The sequence below is a fragment of the Cottoperca gobio genome, chromosome 18 (assembly GCF_900634415.1).
Source record: "Cottoperca gobio chromosome 18, fCotGob3.1, whole genome shotgun sequence".
Taxonomy (NCBI): domain Eukaryota; kingdom Metazoa; phylum Chordata; class Actinopteri; order Perciformes; family Bovichtidae; genus Cottoperca; species Cottoperca gobio.
Window position 1 is genome coordinate 14,689,993 of NC_041372.1, and position 20,107 is coordinate 14,710,099.

General features: G+C 40.6%; 2 protein-coding genes and 1 long non-coding RNA gene across 6 annotated transcripts; 1 reads left to right on the forward strand and 2 right to left on the reverse strand.

The window, feature by feature from the left end:
* Positions 1 to 2,955: 2,955 nt before the first annotated feature.
* Positions 2,956 to 12,171, reverse strand: slc10a7 (solute carrier family 10 member 7). 2 transcript variants are annotated; one of them, XM_029454618.1, is made up of 13 exons: positions 11,927 to 12,171; positions 10,238 to 10,320; positions 10,025 to 10,161; positions 9,253 to 9,328; positions 9,096 to 9,134; positions 8,967 to 9,002; positions 8,673 to 8,756; positions 8,327 to 8,492; positions 8,068 to 8,119; positions 7,662 to 7,735; positions 7,364 to 7,509; positions 6,594 to 6,641; positions 2,956 to 5,221 (listed from the first exon to the last, which is right to left on the reverse strand). In XM_029454618.1, exons 1-12 carry the CDS (start codon positions 12,024 to 12,026, stop codon positions 6,621 to 6,623), a joined length of 1,014 nt encoding a protein of 337 aa, XP_029310478.1. In that variant the 5' UTR covers positions 12,027 to 12,171; the 3' UTR covers positions 2,956 to 5,221; positions 6,594 to 6,620. The 2 variants fall into 2 exon arrangements, with proteins under 2 accessions (XP_029310478.1, XP_029310477.1); XM_029454617.1 differs by lacking the exon at positions 6,594 to 6,641 and having other exon boundaries at positions 11,927 to 12,170.
* On the forward strand, positions 10,987 to 15,315 carry LOC115023569 (uncharacterized). The gene is made up of 3 exons (XR_003834022.1): positions 10,987 to 11,293; positions 12,915 to 13,049; positions 13,716 to 15,315. It is a non-coding gene; the product is annotated as an uncharacterized LOC115023569 (long non-coding RNA).
* ttc29 (tetratricopeptide repeat domain 29) lies at positions 12,531 to 18,593 on the reverse strand. 3 transcript variants are annotated; one of them, XM_029454603.1, is made up of 12 exons: positions 18,478 to 18,593; positions 16,957 to 17,030; positions 16,577 to 16,660; positions 16,396 to 16,455; positions 15,708 to 15,868; positions 15,362 to 15,538; positions 15,057 to 15,269; positions 14,588 to 14,673; positions 14,267 to 14,358; positions 13,996 to 14,119; positions 13,765 to 13,854; positions 12,531 to 13,009 (listed from the first exon to the last, which is right to left on the reverse strand). In XM_029454603.1, exons 2-12 carry the CDS (start codon positions 17,022 to 17,024, stop codon positions 12,764 to 12,766), a joined length of 1,401 nt encoding a protein of 466 aa, XP_029310463.1. In that variant the 5' UTR covers positions 17,025 to 17,030; positions 18,478 to 18,593; the 3' UTR covers positions 12,531 to 12,763. The 3 variants fall into 3 exon arrangements, with proteins under 3 accessions (XP_029310463.1, XP_029310460.1, XP_029310462.1); XM_029454600.1 differs by having other exon boundaries at positions 16,577 to 16,663; XM_029454602.1 differs by lacking the exon at positions 18,478 to 18,593 and adding an exon at positions 18,373 to 18,468 and having other exon boundaries at positions 16,577 to 16,663.
* Positions 18,594 to 20,107: the final 1,514 nt, after the last annotated feature.

Consider the following 20,107-nt stretch of genomic DNA (forward strand, 5'->3'; position numbering starts at 1 on the left):
CTAACAGAGTCCCAAATTAGTCTAATCAAAGATGAAATGGGTAGCCAGTTCATGTCTAGGCCTCAGAGTCCTCACCTCAAAGCTTTTTTCCACTCCCAAGCGTCTCCATCCAAGCCTTTTCTCCAGTCCCAAACTGGTACAAGTCAGAGATTTCCCTTCTCCCAGGCATTTTCATCTAAGCCCTTTTCCAAGTCCCAAACTTCTTCACCAAACCACATTCTCCCATCCAAAACTCCTGCTTTTCAGTCCTTCATCAAGTCCAACACAACTTCATCCCTCAGTCACGCCTACCCTCTATCCCTCCAGCCCCTTCCCAACAAACCCATGAGCACTTTATCCAAAACTCAGCTTGAAAATAGTCCTCAACCTCAACCTTTGAGAAATTTCCCCAAAGCACTGCCCCAAACTATCCCAACTCAAACTCAGCTTCAAGTTAGCTTTCCCCAGACAGACCAGTCCAAATCTGACACACCACCTGAGGCTTTGAGTATCTCCCCCCAAACAGGGTCCCAGCCCCATTCCCAAACTGGTGCCCCAGAGGCACATACATTTAGGGGGAAGCAAACACAATCTTCAGTAACTACTCGATCCATCAAACGTCTGACATTAACATCAAGGTCTGACCCAACTTTTACGCTGGATGAGGGTAAAGACGTCAGATATCTTCAGACTCAAGAAAAGCTCAAAACCATGAGCCCAATTTTTGCATCCATTCCCTCAACCACCTCTTCTCCTTCCATTTCAGTGTCTACCCCCATGTCTTCCATCCCTACTTTTCCTGCCTCTTCCCTTGTTTACCCTACCACTCATCCCTCCGGAGGTTCAACCCTGGTATCCATACAAACTTCTTTCACCCATGCCTCTTTGTCACCTTCTCCCTCCTCCACAAAGAACCAACCCAAAACATCTCCAGCTCTTTCCGCTCTCCCCTCTCCTTCCCCGATCTCCATTCCTCCTCATTTGCCCTCTGTCAATCCTTCCTCAAACAATCCATCAACAGCTCCCTTGTTGTCCTCAGTCCCTTTATATACTTCCTTCTCCCTATCCCTCACAAGTACAACCACTCCCTCAAACTCTTTTTCCACAATCTCCCCAGCCATCTCCTCTTCACCCTCATCAACCTTTTCACTGGGTACTTCATCCTTCTCAAATTTGTCTGCCACCTCTTCTTCTTCTATGTCCTCCCAGGCTACCTCATCTCACCAAGGACTCTCTCCAGCTCCCCATCGCTTTCTCTACAACCCCCTCACATCCACCTCCGCCCCTGTGCCTTCCCAACAACTTACCTTAGGTCAAAGGTTGCCAATCCAAGACAACAACACATCGACTGACCCTGAGCCAAACCTCAACCTACCAACACCAAGAACAGTGGTTCACTCAAACCCCGATCCCCATCCAAACCTTGACCGAAACATCAAACTAAATCTTGGCCCCAAGTTGAAAACAAACCATCCCAACACTGATACCAATCCCAAACGTCCTTCTAATCCCTCTGGGACTCCAGACAAGGAAGGGAAGTATCCAGACATTATCCCCAGACACAGTGCCTGGGAACTAGGCATGCTGCTGGGCTGCTCAGCTGGTTTGGGCATCGTACTGGTAGTTGGGGTAAGGTACATGTACCGTCAGGTCTGTTGCAAACGGACAGAAGTGACGCTGCACAACAGGGAGCGAGAGTATGGGAAAGGAGAGAGAGGGCTGCTTCATGTCCAGGAGTGTGGAGATTTGGTCCGAGTCCGGAGGATCAGAGAGAACAGTTTTGTGCTCCTGGCAGAGTATGATATACTGGCATCCCCAGGAGACTGAAGGCTGCATACATAGATAGTTAAAGATCGAGTTGAGTAGAGGTGTGGAGTATTATGCAGTGGAAATGCGACATTAGATATAACCAAAGTAGCATAGCATGTTACTAACTGAAGTTGAGACTTTGAAATAAGTTTTCATTTTGTTTTTCAAATAGCTAATTTGTGCCCAAGAAAATGTTCTTGGCTAGATTTTTCACTCTTTAGAGATTTCTGCCTCCAACACGTTTGGAGAATTAAAACTACAACCTGCTTCCTGATAGAAAGTATGACATTTACACACAAAGCTAGGAAAACATTTACCAATTGGTGGACACTTTTTGCTTATTTGTTTTTTTTAGCATGCATAAGGATAGATGTAAACTCTTCGTAACACAAGGGCTGTAAATCCAGCTCTATAATTGTATAATTAGATCACGTTTTTATAAATGCAGGTTTTGCCTGCTGACAAGTATAACTAACCAATTCATACGCTGTACGTTGTAACCATTCATTGTAGGATTTTGTCCCACTGAGGTTCATGTACTTAACGAGGTCAATCTCAATCTGCTAATCCCCAATATTAAACATTAATACTTCATCCATTTGTAAATTGTCATGTTTAGTTATATGGATGCATTTTGTATTAAAGTATATTTTCAGTACTATACATTGTGTATGTTGCTTTTGTATCGTGGGGTTTTATGGACGGCTGGTTGTGTGTTAGAAGGCCTCTCGGGTCAGTTCAGTCGGATTTTATTTATACTTTGTCCAAACGAGGTGACACATCAGCAATCCGTCCAAAAAAGATGGGTCAGTGAAATGAATGCGCTGCCAATAATTCCCTGAGTGTTTTATCACATTTCATCAGACAACAAATACAAGAGTTATTCCAAATGTTGTGTATCTAAACTGGCCTGAGGAGGAGCACTGCCTTAACGTGACAGAGGTTTTAAAACTTCAAGAGAAAGTTAGGAAGACTAATTCAATGCACTGTTATCTCTGGAGGTGCAGATTAAAATCTGGTTTTGCACAGTTTGCAGGAGTGTATGACGATAAAGCCAACAAATACCTGGCCCATTTAACAGCAGGCCATACCTCATTACTGTATATACAGATTCATCTACAGATACATTCTGGGACAAGAAGCTGCACAGAGTCTAGAAAGAAAACATGTTTTTTAAAGTTTGTAGGTTTATTTCCAAATACTTTATGTAAACTAGTAGTAAAACACTCCTGTACACATCCTTCTCAATATCTTTCATCCAAAAACAGTTCCACTGTAAACAGCCTGAATGTGAATTTGACTGTCACTGGACGACCAATGAATAAGCATTTGTGCTGTAGAGGCTTCAATGACCTCCCTAGCACAAAGTAAAGTAGTAGAGATGCAAACTCCAAACAGGCTGAAAACGTTGGGTCTGTAAATAAAATCAGAAACACTCAGTCGAGTTAACGGAGGTTTCTGTGAAGAACACCTTCCTTTTCATACAAGAAATACAGGCTTCTCTTGTGCACCAGATCTACAACAGGGGCGATGAGATGACTCAAAGTAAAGGATGAAAGGATGAATTTAGAGGATCTGCAAAATCCCGGATTACGTTCAACTACAACGTGTTTTAACGTCCAAGGCCAACGTTTTAAAAATAATTGATTTTTCCAATATCAACACCTAAGAACTACGTCATGGTTAAAGTCAGAGAAACATCGCTTTAAAGTATGGCTAGGGATAGACCACTAAAACACCTGGTAACGTGGCTATAATAGATATTTTACCACTCCAAACCCTCACAATCCATGCTGCTACACAAAGGGCACTTTACTTCCTGCGTTGGCACTGAATGTAAATTGTGCACTGCAGAATAGTCCAATGTGAACATATTTCCCAGAGATACTGAGCTGGAAATGCAGAACTAAGTGGCCAGAGGTACGTAAGGCTAGGCTGTGAGACCAGCGAATAATTTACGGACATAACGTTTAAGTGCCCTTTGTATTGTACATTTTCCATACGCGTCTGTCAGTTCACATCACAAATCAGCTAACATTGACTGTTTGAAAACGTACGTAACGTTTGGAAATCAGTCCAACCTTCAGTTGTAGCCTTGCTAGTAGCACGGCAGTGTCTGTTGGCCAGTCCACCACTTTGGTCCAGACTGAAATATCTCTTATGATGCCATGGGGGTGACGCACAAGTACTTGGGAGGTCCCCAAGGTCTAGCGCCACCAGTGGGTCAAAGTTTTTACTTATCCTGTGAAATACCTCAACAGACATTCATGGTTTCCAATAGCTCAACAACTATTGGATGGATTGCCATAAAACGTGGTTCAGACATTCTTGCTTCTCTCAGGATGAATTTGTTTTTACTTTGGTGGTCCTCTGACTTCATCTCGCACCGTCTAGTAAAAATGAGTAATCGTCCAATACTTTGAGTTATGACATTCCCATCAGCCCGAACTTTTGTGCAAACACACATGGTTATGCTAAACATCAGCATGTTAGCATTGTGAGATTTTGGTTGGTGATCAATATGAAGCGATATGACTCTTACCATCACCATATCACTCAGATAGAATAGAGTATCATCTACATACAGATGTAACATTAGACGTAACTGCCTCCTTATTGGCCCAAATGAAAAATGTCCACATATTCTTCCAGAATACGATGTGTGCGCCAAATGATGTGGTCAGGAATTGATAAACACAAACACATAAAAGAGATAAAGTAAATGTGTGAACAATGCAAGAGAAGAGATAAAGAATCTGCAGAGATTCCGGAAGTATAGATATAAGTTTCTGTCAGTTAAATAAGTCTCCCTACCTCAATGTTCATGTCATAGCTTCATCAGTTGGACATGTTAACTCAACACCAGCCCCTCACCACGGCACTGCTTCTTGTCAACAAACAAACGTTGTTTTAGAAAGAATCAGAAACAGCCGTCATTATTATACTGTATATTAAACATCAGATAATCCAGCATGAGTTTATATTAAGAACATACATGTAACACATGTCCATATCTTCTGGCAGTGACAGCTAAGAGAAACACAGTAGAAAAAAGTAGAAAAAAGCAAGAAAAATAAAAAGGAATGGTCCCAGTAACTCCGCCCGTCCTGTTGCTGCCGGGAGGTGCTGTGTTTGAAACCAAACGCTCCAGTTCTCGTTAAAAAAAAAACAGCCGTCCTCTTTTTGCAGGAATCTTTTAGGTATTTCATATAAAAATAAAACTTGTACTTCTTTTAAATATAAAAGAATATACATGATGGTAATATGAAATTTGAGTTTGTTGTTGTAGAAACTGAGGATATCGAGGCGACTGGCGCGCTGAGGTCTGTGTTGATTGTTTGTTATAAGGCACGTTGTTCTGTATCCCTCCGCCGCAGCACAAACACTCATTTCATCTTCGTCAGACGGGCTGAAGAGTCGACAGTTTCACCGCCTGCACAGAGAAAACAGAGACTCAGATAGAAAACAGAAGAAAGTTCAAAGTTGTGTGCTTGAATGAATGAATCCACCACCAACACCAAATCATTCATGCTCCTTCAAAACACAACAGACAAAAGACCGTGTAAGAAGGTTTGACCGTGCAAATTATTTCCGTTCCTGTATCTGACAAAATTAAATAAATCAATCCCAACCTGATCTCTCAAAATGTCTTCATTTATTTAAAGAAATGTTTGTATTGATCTGTGATCCAAATTAAGATGATCACTTCAAGATGAAAAATAAACATTCCTAAAATCAGAGTAATGGATGAAGAGATGAATATTCATAATCAATTAATGGTGAAGAAACGTGAGGGTTTTATGTTATCTTTAAAATATGATAGTAAAAAGAATATCGGATGTTTTAAAACTAATTAAAATGTATTACAGATAAATCTGGGGCTGCACCTTTTGATTATTCTCATTATCTTCTCAATTTATCGATTAATCGTGAATAATATGTCTGAATATATAAAAGATGTCCTTCATAGTTTCGCTAAACCCAAAATATATATTCAGTTAAGTATAATACATATAGTATAATACATATATAATACATATAGTATAATACATATAGTATAATACATATAGTATAATACATATAGTATATACATATAGTATATACATATAGTATAATACATATAGTATAATACATATAGTATAATACATATAGTATTAAGTATTAACAGAAAAGGAGAACAGAGAAGTTTTACATTTGAGCAACACTTTTAATCATCCTTGATTTACAGGATAATTATACAGGATTAAAATAGTTTATTTTGTTGATTGACTAACAGAAACAGTTTCAGCTCTAATCTGTGACTGTGTCTCACACTGGCTGTTAAAGTATTAAAAGATTAAAAAAGCCAAACGTAAGGATCTTTATCAAAGATCCAGGAGCCTCCAGAGGAAACAGATTACACAGTTCTGTGCACCAGTCAATCCTAAACTCAGAGTTTAATGAGATCAAATGTATCTGAAGGGTCTGGAACATATCGTCTTCAGAGATTGTATTGTTATGTTAAATGTCTGTTAAATATTTGTCTTTGTTGATGTTACGTAAAGTATTATTGTATGGTATTGGTGATTTACAGTAATAGTTTGGCATCATTACAGTCAGACCCACCACCATGTGCACCACCATGTGCACCACCATGTGCACCACCACTGGTGCTGAAGCCGGTGGTTCATGCAGGTGGCCAGCAGAGGGAGCTGCTGCACACAAAGCTTAAAGGCAGGAGTTTAAATCACATGATCACGTCTGATGATGAGAAGAATTAAAGGTCTCTTTTTAATGAAACGTTTTGACGCCAGTTCTCTACTCACTCGGAGGAGTAGTGTTGGAATGCGGCCCTATCTCAACAACACACTAGACTGTAGGAGAGGAGAAAAGGTGGAAGAGGTTAGTGTTGGAACGCAGCCCGCTATCTCAGGATGAGGGCGGTGAGTTGATGGTCAGTATTATGGAAATGTGACTTTTTTTAGTTGTAGTAGAAACTGAGAAGGTTGTTTATTTGACAAAATTCACTAATAAAATACAAAATCAGGGACAACACGACAACGTGCCACAACGTGCCACAACGTGCCACAACGTGTCCACAGCGTGCCACAACGTGTCACAGCGTGCCACAACGTGTCACAACGTGCCACAGCGTGCCACAGCGTGTCACAGCGTGCCACAACGTGTCACAGCGTGCCACAGCGTGTCACAGCGTGCCACAGCGTGTCACAGCGTGCCACAACGTGTCACAGCGTGCCACAGCGTGTCACATGGTGTCACAGCGTGTCACAGCGTGTCACAACGTGTCACAGCGTGTCACAACGTGTCACAACGTGTCACAACGTGCCACGTGTCACAGCGTGTCACAACGTGTCACAGCGTGTCACAACGTGTCACAACGTGTCACATCCCAACACAATAAAACACTTACAGATAAATACACCAATAAAAAAACCATTTATATGTTAGTTTGTTTTTTAAACCAGATTTACCTGCCCCCTTAAGTTCCCATCATGTCGAACACTTTGATGTAATAGATTCTACAGTCTGAATATCCAGAGCTGATTCCTTATTGGACATGTGCGTGTGCGTGTACCTTCTGCCGGCTGGTCATCCAGCTCCGGATGGTCGGCACCAGGACGGAGCCGAGCAGGATCTGAGCCGGATGATAGATCAACAGAGGGACTGAGATCAGAGAGAGATGCTCGTAGCCCTCAAACACGATCTTTAGCATGGGGATACCTGGAGGGGGGGGGACGTTCTCAAAATTAGAACGGGCAGCAAAACTAAAATCTTTAATTCCAATTAATGTGAAAACAAAGAAACGTACACCTTCTTCTTCTTCTCTTTTATATATTCTATGAATATGTGTGTGTGTGTGTGTGTGTACCTACCCAGAGTGAGAGACTTGTGTGTGGAGCAGAACATGATGGCCACAGTGTCTGCGGGGCTGAACCTTGAGCCCGACCTGCAGAGACAAACAGGAAGTCAAAACTCTCTGGATGATGTGACCTTTGACCTCTGACTTATTACTGCGCTTGTGTATTAATTCGCTATCTGTTTACATGCCGCCATCTTTAACCTTCTTCATCTGAAACGAGACATGTTGGAAACTCTTACTGTATTTGTGTTAGAGTATTTCTGCTCGTTGATTCACATTTCTAAAGAAATGATTTTCTTTGCATAAATAATGACAAAGCAACTCAAACAACAGATCAGAAGTGTATATATAGATGTATGTTTCATTAGAGAACAAAATGTGAAGAGATGGTACGAGAGGAAGAGGAGGAGCACACTCACCTGGTGGAGAAGGCAAACGTGAGCAGCATGAAGCTCAGCTGGATGGAGAAAACTGAGAACAAGAGAGAAATGTGTCTTTAATGTTCTGCGTGTGCATCACGACGCTGTTACTGTTAATAAAAAGAGTTTACTTTAGCTTCCACACACACACACACACACACACACACACACACACACACACACACACACACACACACACACACACACACACACACACACACACACACACACACACACACACACACACACACACACACACTGATGAGGACGACCAGCAGCAGGCTGGTGGGGTCCAGCTCGATGTTGGGGTTACTGAAGGTGTCGCAGAAGGTGGTGTAGATGATCATGAGGAGGACGGCGCTGCTGATGGCGCCGAACGGGAGCTTCCGCCGCTCCAGATACTCCCTGAGGAACCCGCGACACACCTGCACGCACAACACCAAACGCTCAATTAACACAACATTCAGGACTGATTTAAACATTTCTGTATAAAACACACACACACACACACACACACACACACACACACACACACACACACACACACACACACACACACACACACACACACACACACACACACACACACACACACACACACACACCTGACCCAGGATCAGAGGAACCACCACCGTCATGAAGAGCTGAGAGAAGATGGAGGAGAAGGGCACGGAGGACGAGGAGCCGAGCTGCAGGAGGAGAACCAGGATGTATTTATATGTAATGTGAAGGATGCAGTTCAGCAGATTGTTGAACGCAGTCAAAATGTTTTGACTTTAACTTCAAGGAATAATCGTGATCTTTATTTTGTCCACCCTCGTGCACTTCCTGTACTCCTACCATAACGCTCTTCACAACCAAAGTTAAGGAATGGAGTGTATTAAAAGTGTGAGACTTACAAACAGCAGCAGCAGCACTGGAGTCACGATGATTCCCTGCAGGACAGAGAGACATGATTACAGCTCCGACTCCCCGCAGAGCTCACACTCAACTTTCATTACTGCTGCAGCCACCTCATGGAGTCTTACCAGGAAGCTGCCGAACGCCGAGTTGAAGATGGCAGCAGCCTAGACACACACACACACACACACACACACACACACACACACACACAGTTATTACTTTTCAATATTACACCATTTATCAAACTCTGTGTGTGTGTGTGTGTGTGTGTGTGTGTGCTACCTCGTTGCCGCCGACAGCCTTGGTGAGAATAACGGCCGAGGAGACCGGGGGGGGCATGCAGCTCAACGTCTGTAACCTAGGCAACCACAGCGAAAGTATGAAGAGCAGGGCGAGGAAGAGGAAGGAGAAAAATCATCAGACGGGTCTGAAGCTGACACACACACACACACACACACACACACACACACACGCACACACACACACACACACACATAATAATAATAATAAAGATCATTCTTTGAGTTCAATGTAAGTCTTCAAAGTACTTGATTTGTTTGTCCGGTTTTACTAAAGCTATAAATAATCTTATATGTTTTATGAAACAAAGTAAAGAAACACAATCGTCCTTTTAGAAGCTGAAATCAACAGTTTGAGCTTTTTCCTTTATAAATAACTTAAATCCCAATTATTTTCTGTTAACGGCCAAAGAAGACTGACGGGAAAAACATGTAGCTTAAATAATAAATATCTTTTCGTTGACAAAAAAAAAGGAGAAGTTGGACCAATGTTTCCACCAGCAGACGTACACACACACACACACACACACACACACACACTGTGGCCTGTAGCAGCAGTGAATGTGGCTCTTTGTGTCCGCACATAACTTCAGATACAGTCAGGGACCTAAATAAAGCACGGACACACACACACACACACACACACACACACACACACACACACACACACACACACACACACACACACACACACACACACACACACACACACACACACACACACACACACACACACACACACACACACACACTACCCTCTGAGCAGCCATTGGTCGATGGCGGTGAGTGCGAGCACTTTGAGCAGCAGCCAGACGACCAGCGGGAAGAAGACGAGCGTGAAGGATTGAACGAAAAGATGGAGCCGGACGTGGAGCAGCGCACTGGTCAGCTCCTGCACACATAGGACGACACGTTCACTCACATGTATTATTGTTTTATGTCTAAAGTTCACAGTGTTGCTTTCTTACCTCTGTTTTCAGCGACAGGCCGCTGTTGAAGAAAATGAGCGAGACAGCAACGTAGGCGACGGTGATCTCCGGCTTTAATGGACCTGAGAGGGAAAAGAAAAGTATTATTATTAAAGTAACTCAAATACTGCACTTAAATTAACATTTTGAAAGCATATGTGATACTTGTCACAGAGCATTTCTTCACTGTCCTTAAACTATGTCCATTATTTAGTCATTTGTTCGTCCTTTTGTTTGAAAAACACAGAAATGTTATTTGCATTGAATCTGTAAAACTAAATCAATAATAAAAAAGAATTAAATCCCAAAATAGAGGAAAGCAGCAATCACACTCACACTCTTTTATTACTACACATATAGTTTATTTATTTATACTTACTTTTTATTAGATTTATAGACTAGAAAATGAAATAAAATCTGTGGAACAGTGTGACATTATGTTCCTATTTGTACATTTATACTCCTTACAGTCCATATTATCAAGGCACTGCTTTAAGATGTGATAACTGTTAAACAGAGAGCAGGATAATAAAACATGATTAATATGAATAAAACGACTAAAAAATAAAATACATCCAAAACAAGAGTTATAAAGAAACACGTTTTATGATTATGTTACTATGAACAATTATAATGGCAAATATATTTTTGTCACAATTGAATAACAGCCCTATTGAAATATTGTTTAAATAATCAAGATAGTTTTGACCGCTGCTGTTGGATACAGGAATTTACGAGGAACACCTGAAGGCAGCATCGTGGCAGCGCGAGAGTTGATCTAATCTGCAGGATAAGAACACGTGAAGGAGATCTGATCTCTGCGGTCTCACAGATTATCAGAGGAGGACTGTGTGAAAACATCTGATCTAGTTCACACCTGACAAAAGCCACTGCTCAGTTTAAACTTCAGTAAATAAAAATATGATGTGAGCCAATCAGAGTGTGTCATCGTGTCCGCGCGCACACGGGAGCCCGGAGAGGTGGGTGACATCCAACCGAGGGGTGTGTGTGTGTGTTGACATTACTGCTGAATGCAACGTGTCACTACAGTGCCAGGTAAGGAGGGGAACACACACACCCACCCACCCACCACTGTGAGGGGGAGTCTATCAGCCCTAATACACGTTGGTCTATCGTGTATGCGATGAACGAAACTTAATTAAAAAAAACGCGATATTTAGAGTAAACTTCCTTTTTCTTAACAAATATACCCATTAGTTATACAACAAATATATAGCTATATATAATCACCTAGATCCATTAATTCGGCAAACATAATGTACAAGAAGAAACAAGTATTTGGGAAGGAAATTCAACAATTTGGATCAATCTTCTAGTAATTCTTACAGTCTCCGTCCAGGCGCAATGGGGAAAACTGAATTAAACAAAGTCTAAAAGTTGGCAGATTATTGACAGTAAAATGCTGGCTGGTGAACCTCTCCCATGCCGATATTATCAGTGACTCCTAACTGTTAATTTAAGGTATCAAGACTTCCTCTACGACATCATGTGTGACTTTAAGCAAACAGTAAAGATAAAGAGGGGAAACTCTTTCCAAGTCTGGTACCGACGTACCAAAAGAATATAACACAGCATCTGATGGTTAGACAGCTGTATTCACATGCAGGTATTACTGAGCGACTGTGGTGAACTTCAGTGGGGGTTCAGACCCAAACTCCACTCACTCACCTCCTCTGACACCGACGCTGGGCTGCAGTTTGGCCGATAAGATGACCAGCACTATCCCGATGATGAACCACTCTTTCCGGACCCTCGCCAAGAGGCCCATGTTTCAGCCCCGGGGTTCACCGTATCACCCCGCCCGGCCCTCGTCACACCCAGCCGGACCGAAGTTTCACAACTCTGCAGCTTCTCTGGAGCTTTTTTCTGTCACAAAATAGAAGCAGAACAAGCGGAGACACTTCCGGACACATGGGACACAGCAAGGCCTTAAAGACTGAAGGAGAGGCGCAGCACAGTTTTAAATTACCGTACTACTTGTAAAAGCAACGTGTACAATTATACCGTAAATAAACCATAAATAAGGTATTATAGGAAACAAAGGCACAATATGTTTAAAAATAAATAATAACACAAATATAACAGTGTATTTGTAGACATTTTTAACCTATATAATGCTAATTAAATACAGTCTGTTAAAATACTTGAAATAATTTAACATATATATGTATACAATTATCTTTTTTGCAAAAAAAGACAACAACAAAATAGAAGTATTAAAAATTCTACATTTTTCAATGTAATCTCAAGAAATGACATCGTAGAGCAGATTTTAAATAATGAGATCACAGATCATTTTATTCTAAAAGATTTTAATTCTGTAACAGTAAATAATCACCGGGTACAAACAATTTAAAGGGTGTCAGTCTGTAAAACGTCAGAGAAAGGGGATGTAATATGAATCCTGCCGTCTTTAAATTGCTTGTTTTTTACGATGAGCAGTCCGAAATCCTAAAATGTACAATCTCATAAAACAAAGAAAATGCCCCTCATGTATTTATTATATCACTTCTGTGAACGTGGACATGTGTCCATGAACCCTTTGTGTTGGAGGTGTGTTTCCCCAGCATGATGACGTGATAAGGAGTCAGTACCAGCAGTCGCAGCGTCTGTAGAGTCAGTACCAAGTCCCTGACGTCCTCTCGTCTCTTTCCAGTCCACCAGTCGTCGCAGGGCGGCGGACGAGGTCGACGCCACGTCAGCGCTGTACCGGGCCCTCAGGGAGTGAGCGCGAGCACTGGCCACCAACACCTGACAGGAAGGATGGAGAAACTCAGACATGAGAGCACAGGTGTTCTGATCATGTGAAAAGTTCACTGAACTATAAATAGATCTTTTGATAGACTTCTATCATTATTCAGTGTCCATCTGATGTTACGCTTCTATTACATCTTATTTCTGTTATTTCTACTATTAACATTTTATTTTCCATCTTATTTACCTTTAGTTAAGAGTGCGTTATAATATTTGCTCCTGTGACGTTAAATGTCGTCTGTAACGAGGGCAGTAATCTCTTCTTCTGCATCTGTCAGCTGTTCAGTGCATTGTATCCAGATTCAGAGAAGCGCCGCAACACGTGTAGACATTTGTACAGAAAGCATCATGATGGTGTGACAATGCAAGCAAGAGGAATAAACTGGGAAACGTCAAGCAGCTAGTCATTAATTGATAATTGACAACATAAATGAATAGAAGACACGCGATCACACTCCTCTCTGTCAGTCAGGAGGGAGTTAAAGGGATTCTCTTAAACAAACCAGTTTAATATCAGATCCACTTTCACTTTACATTTATCTCACGAGCAATAAGAGCTCCTAATTATAATACATTATAAACTCTGTGTTCTTGGCATTATATTGTTCTGCTGTTATTCAGCGTGTTGCAGCACTTTTTATGTCTTTAATGTTCTTTTTCTTTTACTGTGTTATGTTTCATGGTTTCTGCTTCCTGCAAACAGAGTTTCCTCTCGTGGGACAGAAAAGATCTGAAGTGATCTGAGAACAGACCTGAGCTTTCTGCAGCAGAGCCACGTCTCCCAGCTGACAGGCCACGTCATAACCCTGCAGGAAGTAGTCAGCGGCTCTGCTGTACTCACTCTACACAGGGAACACTTGATTTATCCTCAGGGAAATGTTTCATTGACTTTATTCAAAATGTCTCAAAAACATGCGTGAAAATTGTGTGAAAAATGTCCGAAATTGTATGAAATAGTGTGTGTGTGTGTGTGTGTATCATACCGTCGAAAAGTAGATTTTGCCCAGACACATGTTGGCGTCCGCCAGATTGTGTTGCAGCCCGTTGCTACCAGAGATGTCGGCTAACTTCTCCAGACACAGGAGAGTGTCATGCATGTTTCCCTTACTGACACACACACACACACACACACACACACACACACACACACACACACACACACACTAATGTATGTTGAAACGTATGCAGACCCAGATGTAAATAACCATAAACACAAAAGACACAAAGTGTGTGTGTGTGTGTGTGTGTGTGTACTTCTCGTTAGATTTCGCCATAGCCTTGTAGGACTTCCCCAGTCCGTCTGCATCCTGCAGTGTGCTGCAAATCTGCATGCAAGTGTTGAAGTACTGCACACAAACAGTTTATTATTAAATATAATATACATGTTTCCCTCGACAAGGATCAGCTGTTCTTATGTTTCAACAAATCCCATCACAGTGAATACGTGTTGTGTGTGTCTGAAGGTCTGATGTCTTCTTCCGCCATTGTTGTCCAAAAACGATTAAACACACATCACTGTTGCACTACATGTTCCTTCATTACCATGAACACACACACACACACACACACACACACCTGTCTGGCTGTGTCATGGTCTCCTGCACTCTGATAGGTCAGTCCTAGTTGATACAAGGCCTCCCATTCGATGTGTTTGTCTTCAGCTGGAACAGATGAAACAAATCTCTGCATTTAAGTGAAGTTATTTGTCTGTCCTGTTTGAACCACGTGTCTCTAAAAAGTCAACTTCTCATGAGTTCCTCAAACAGTTTCCAGCTTTGTGACATCATCTTCCAGCTGATCAAGAGGCTTTTTAAAGATGTATTTATCTGAGGAGAAACTTCTCATGAAGGAAACCTCATCACATCTGGAGACACATGTTGAACTGACAGGGAGGTCAAACTGTAACCTGATAGTAACCATCATCGCTGTCTACTTTCTACTTCCTTCTTCGTGTGAAGCCTCCAACACAAACTGTCTGTGGATGTTCTGTATCATCACCTCACGTATCCTGTTGGTGTGTATTCATACAGCTGTGTGTACCTACACTCAATAGCGATGCTGTAGCCCTTGTGGAGCAGCGTCAGGGCCTTGTTGTAGTTGGCGGCGTTCAGCGGAGCGTCGGCCAGCCGGCTGTAGACCCCCCACAGCGCCTTGCGAGCCCGGAGCCTCAGCGGCCGACCGGCTAAGTCCAGCAGGCTGCCGTCCTCCGCCTGCTGGATGCACAGCTCCGCCTGCAGCCTCGCCTGCTCCAGATCACCTGCAGGACATCACGTTGTTTTACTTACATTATTTCATCTCCTTGTTCTCTGTGTGTGTGTGTGTGTGTGTGTGTGTGTGTGTACTGTTCACCTAGTTGCAGGTAGACCTCTGCCAAGCACGCCCGGGCCTCGGTGGCCGGTCTCGAGTGGCGTCCCAGCTCTCGGTCTGCACAGCTGTGGAGGAAGTACAAACTCAGCCAGACATCCTCCGGAGCCGAGAAGTACTGACCCAAAAACAGACGCTGGTCACACACCACCGTCCAGGAACCTACACACACACACACACACACACACACACACACACACACACACACACACACACACACACACACACACTCACACACACACACAGGTCCAGTAATATGTAAGATTAGCTGCCGACGGATACACACACACACTAATTGTAATATAATAATTAAATAGAATGGAGTGTGTACAGGTGCTCTCCGCCCGCTCGGCCAGGCTCAGGTGCAGCTTCATGGTCTCCAGTTTGTCCAGTTGTTCGTCCAGCGGAGTCTGAAGCCAAACTGAACCCGTTTCATCCACAGACCTCCGATCAGCATCAGAGCCCAGCAGGAAGAAGAGCTCCGAGAACGACCTGAGAGGGAGGGGGAGGGAGAGAGAGGGGGGGGTCCACAGTCTTGTGTTTAGTCAGCATCTTATTTGAAAGTAAAACAGTGAAATTACTAAAACTAAACTAATTGACTGTATTTTGACCCTAAACCCTCAAAATGGAACTAAAATAAAACGTTGGGTTCTGCAGGGCGGGAAGAAGAGTTATGTTTTTAATAATAAAACTGGAGTTAATGGCCATTACAACATTTGATAACAGCTTATAAAAACATTGTTGGTTTTTGATTGTTGGCTTAAGTTTGCATCTATAAAGCCTTTTAGATTTAATATTGTACATATTAAGTTTATGCCACTTCATACACATCCTTAGCGCTAACCTTATATTCCTGGCATTGGGTACATTTGTTTTTTACACCTTATTAATAATCTTTATTGTCTGTTTGTTTTATTTGCACTAGTTATACAGTGTTGGACTCGTCCCTATGCTATACTACTTCTCAACAGTTTCCCGGGGATCGAGGAAGAGCATGAAATGAAGAACAGCGTGTAAACCTGTGAAAGCCTTGTTGAAGCAGCTCCACACAGATGTTCTGCTTCAGGCTGTTTCTGAACCTGGAGACATGAGCGAGAGGGAACTTCCATATTATATTTACTTTATAGATATTATAGGAGGATGAAGAGCAGACAGAGCAGCTTTCTTTAAAATATCAAATCATCCACTTGGTGAACTCACAGAGAGATTTCTGCTTTGGAGATGATCGGAGCCACTTTATCTGACACAGATCCAATTTGGAGAAACTCCTTCTCCTGCTTCATCCTGCTGAGAGAGAAACACACACACACACACACACACACACACACACACACACACACACACACACACACACACACAGACAGACAATATTAATTGAATGTATATAATGGTGAAATAAATGCGGTACAATTCTGGTTCATCATTTGTTTGCAATATCTAAGAATTTGGAGGAATATAGATTTATTGGTTACATATTGTGTAAAATGTATCTCAGAGCTGTTGTTACCTTTTACTGAAACATTTCCCTTCCTGTGTGTGTTATGTATTTCTCAATCGTATACTGCAGCTGTACTACTAACCTGTACGGAGACATTTTCTTCTGTTTGTCGCTGTTGGTGGTAAGTTGCTGCGTTACCGCTGCGTTCATCTTCACCTGAGAAACATATCGGTCTTATGGGGCTTATTATGTTATTACAGCTAATAATCATTTATTCTTATACAACTCTTAATATCACCTAAATGTAACTTACAGCTTGTGTTAACGATGTTGTTATATATTAGAACACATATGTAATATCTGCTGAAACAAAACTGTTGCTCAAGTAAGATCAAAAATAAAAGTCTGAGGTGCTGCTTAAACTGGGACATTTTCTGAGCATTGATGAGGACCATGCGAATCAGCTGAAAGCTCAGGAAAATACCAATAGAGAAAAGTACATTCACTCAAGTACTGTACAAATTTGAGGTACTTGTACTTTGAGTATTTCTAATTTTCTATTACTTAATACTTCTACTCCACTACATTTCAGAGGCAAATATTGTCCTTTTTACTCCATTAAATGTATCTGATAACGTTAATTATTCTGCAGATTCTGTTTAATAATACATATTATAATCAATAAAAAGTGATCTAGTTATATATATATATAGTAATCTATAAGTAAAATCATCTCCACCTTTACCAGCTGCAACATTAAAGTGATGAAGACATTAATGCATCAATAATTCTGCAGAGAACTGTTTGTATTTGAAGTATATTTTGATGCTAATACTTCTGTTCTTCTACTCGGGTTATTTGAATGCAGGACTTTTACTTTTAAATGTCAGTATTGGTACACACTGTGGTATTGCTTCTTTTACTTGAGTTCAATTTAATTATTTTTATTTATTTAAAATGAACAATGAAATCAACATTCAAAATGTAAATGCACCAGATTTATCTTAAAGGATAGTTTTCATCACCAGTCCCTTGTTGGTGTTGTTGGTGTTGTTAGGCATCCTAGAGTATTTCAAATAATACAATATGTACAATAGTTTAAAACATACTACATCGTGGTAAAAAGCATACACAGTAAATTATCGAAGTACTTCTTCCACTACTGGAAAATAACGAAAGTTAAAATGGTTTTGTAATTTATTTAAATACTATTTCTTCTCTCTTGCAGTGCTGTGGGTCGTGATGACAGCTAGCTACAGAGCTAACAGCTAGCTACAGAGCTAACAGCTATCAGCTAGCTACAGAGCTAACAGCTAACAGCTAGTTAATGAAGCCTAAATGGGGATTATGGGCTCAAATCAATCAAAACAATGAAATAAAAAAGCGACAGCTCTTGAAAATCCCACAAAAAATAATAAGTGATATATAATCTTCACTGTAAAATATTTAGTTAATAGTAGAAGTGAAGCCAGTAAAGCTAACATGTAGCGAGTTAGCTAGCTAACGTTAAACATTCACTAAATAACCGTTATTTCCGTTTTAAACTAAGTTTACAAACCTTTTCCTTTTTTTTTTTTTAGGAAACATTTTCTAACAACAATACGCTCTGCAAAATAAGGTAAAACACTCGCAGACAATAACATAAATATATAAACGAACTTACTTTTGCTGCTGAAACAAACGTTTGTGATCAGTTTTCACCGCTGCTGCTGAACGAGTTACGTCGTCACCATGGCAACAGGGACAGGCCGCGTTCCAACACTCACAGCCCTGCGGCCCCGTCCCATTCCGAAGTAACAGACGCGACGGATATCTTCAAATTCTCATTAAATTTCGTATTTTCTTTTACTAGAATCAGAAATACTGGCAACGTAAGGTACGTTACTGACTAGAAGTATATATTAACACAGAGGAATTATAAGAAATATAGAGATAATATGTAAAAATGTGTGCACTACAATAACAATAAATATGGAAAGATATAAAAATAAAGGTAAATATTCGTGTACTGCAATATATAACAACACATATGTAAAAATAGAAATAAGAAATATGTAAAAATGTATACTACAATAAAGAACAACAAATGTGGAAAAATAGAAAAATGACTTAAACAATCAAAATAGTTGCTAATAGAATTTCTGCTAAATGACTAATTGATTAATCGACTCAGCTTTACATTTGAAAAGAAAAGTACTAAAAATGTCACATTATTATCTGACATTTTTATTTGTAATAAAAAGTACAATATTTACCTCTGAAATGTAGGGGAGTAAAGTAGAAAGTGGCATAAAATTAAAATTAAAAACAAGAAAGTGAATATTTCTTTTGATGTGTGTAAAGAAAAAGTTACAAAAAAAGCAATAAACATGCAAGAGTGAGACTTTAATAAAAGATAAGGACAACGCAATTGTCATGCATGAGAAATAAAAGATTTCCTGTTGAAGTACAAAGCTGTATTTGTTCTTCCAGATGTTGGAGATCCCACCACAGCTGGGATGGAAACTCAGCTCGGTGTTCGGTCTGTGGTGGTGAATGTGAATTATTTTCTTCAAAGAGTCGCAGACTTTCTAATAAAGTTTCATGTTCAGGGTGGAAATCAGCAGCAGCTGAGACACAGAGCCGTTTCCTGTGTGTGCAGAGTATCTGGGTTTCATTTGTTGTCAAACGAGACTCTTGTTTCTTCTTCTTCATTAGCTTCTAGTGTAATTTGTCAGCGCTTTTGAAGAGAGAAGCGAAAATTAAATGTTTTTTTACTTCTACTAGTAGACTAATAACATAAGAAGTCATAAAGTTGTGTCTTTTTCAAATTAAAAGCTTCTTTACAATTACAATATACATCCTTTTCATCTCTGCGGTAAACTCATGAAATAGTGAAGTAAAGAAACGTCATTAATTTATATTATTCTTGGTTCCAAGCAAGCTTTTCGAGATAAGAGCGGCAGATTTACGACTCGAACATTTTCAAAACAAATACTTTTACAGCTACCAGCCGACTTAAATGACACAATAACAGTTATTGGAAACATTCTTAGTATAATAATATTATGAGGTTTGAACTTTGATTTTAATACCAAGCTGCAGTGCGTGCAGAAATAACAACCCAGAATGCATTAGGAGGGAACTTCTCTCTACAAAATACAAAATAAAAGCAATTTAGTTCAATCTCAGTAATCTTTTTCATAACACTAAGTAAGTAATAATGTGTTGTTCAGCACAGATTCTAATTATTATTTATTGTATTTGCACATTTATTTATTGTAAAGAATTTTAAGCCAATCTGATCAAATTCA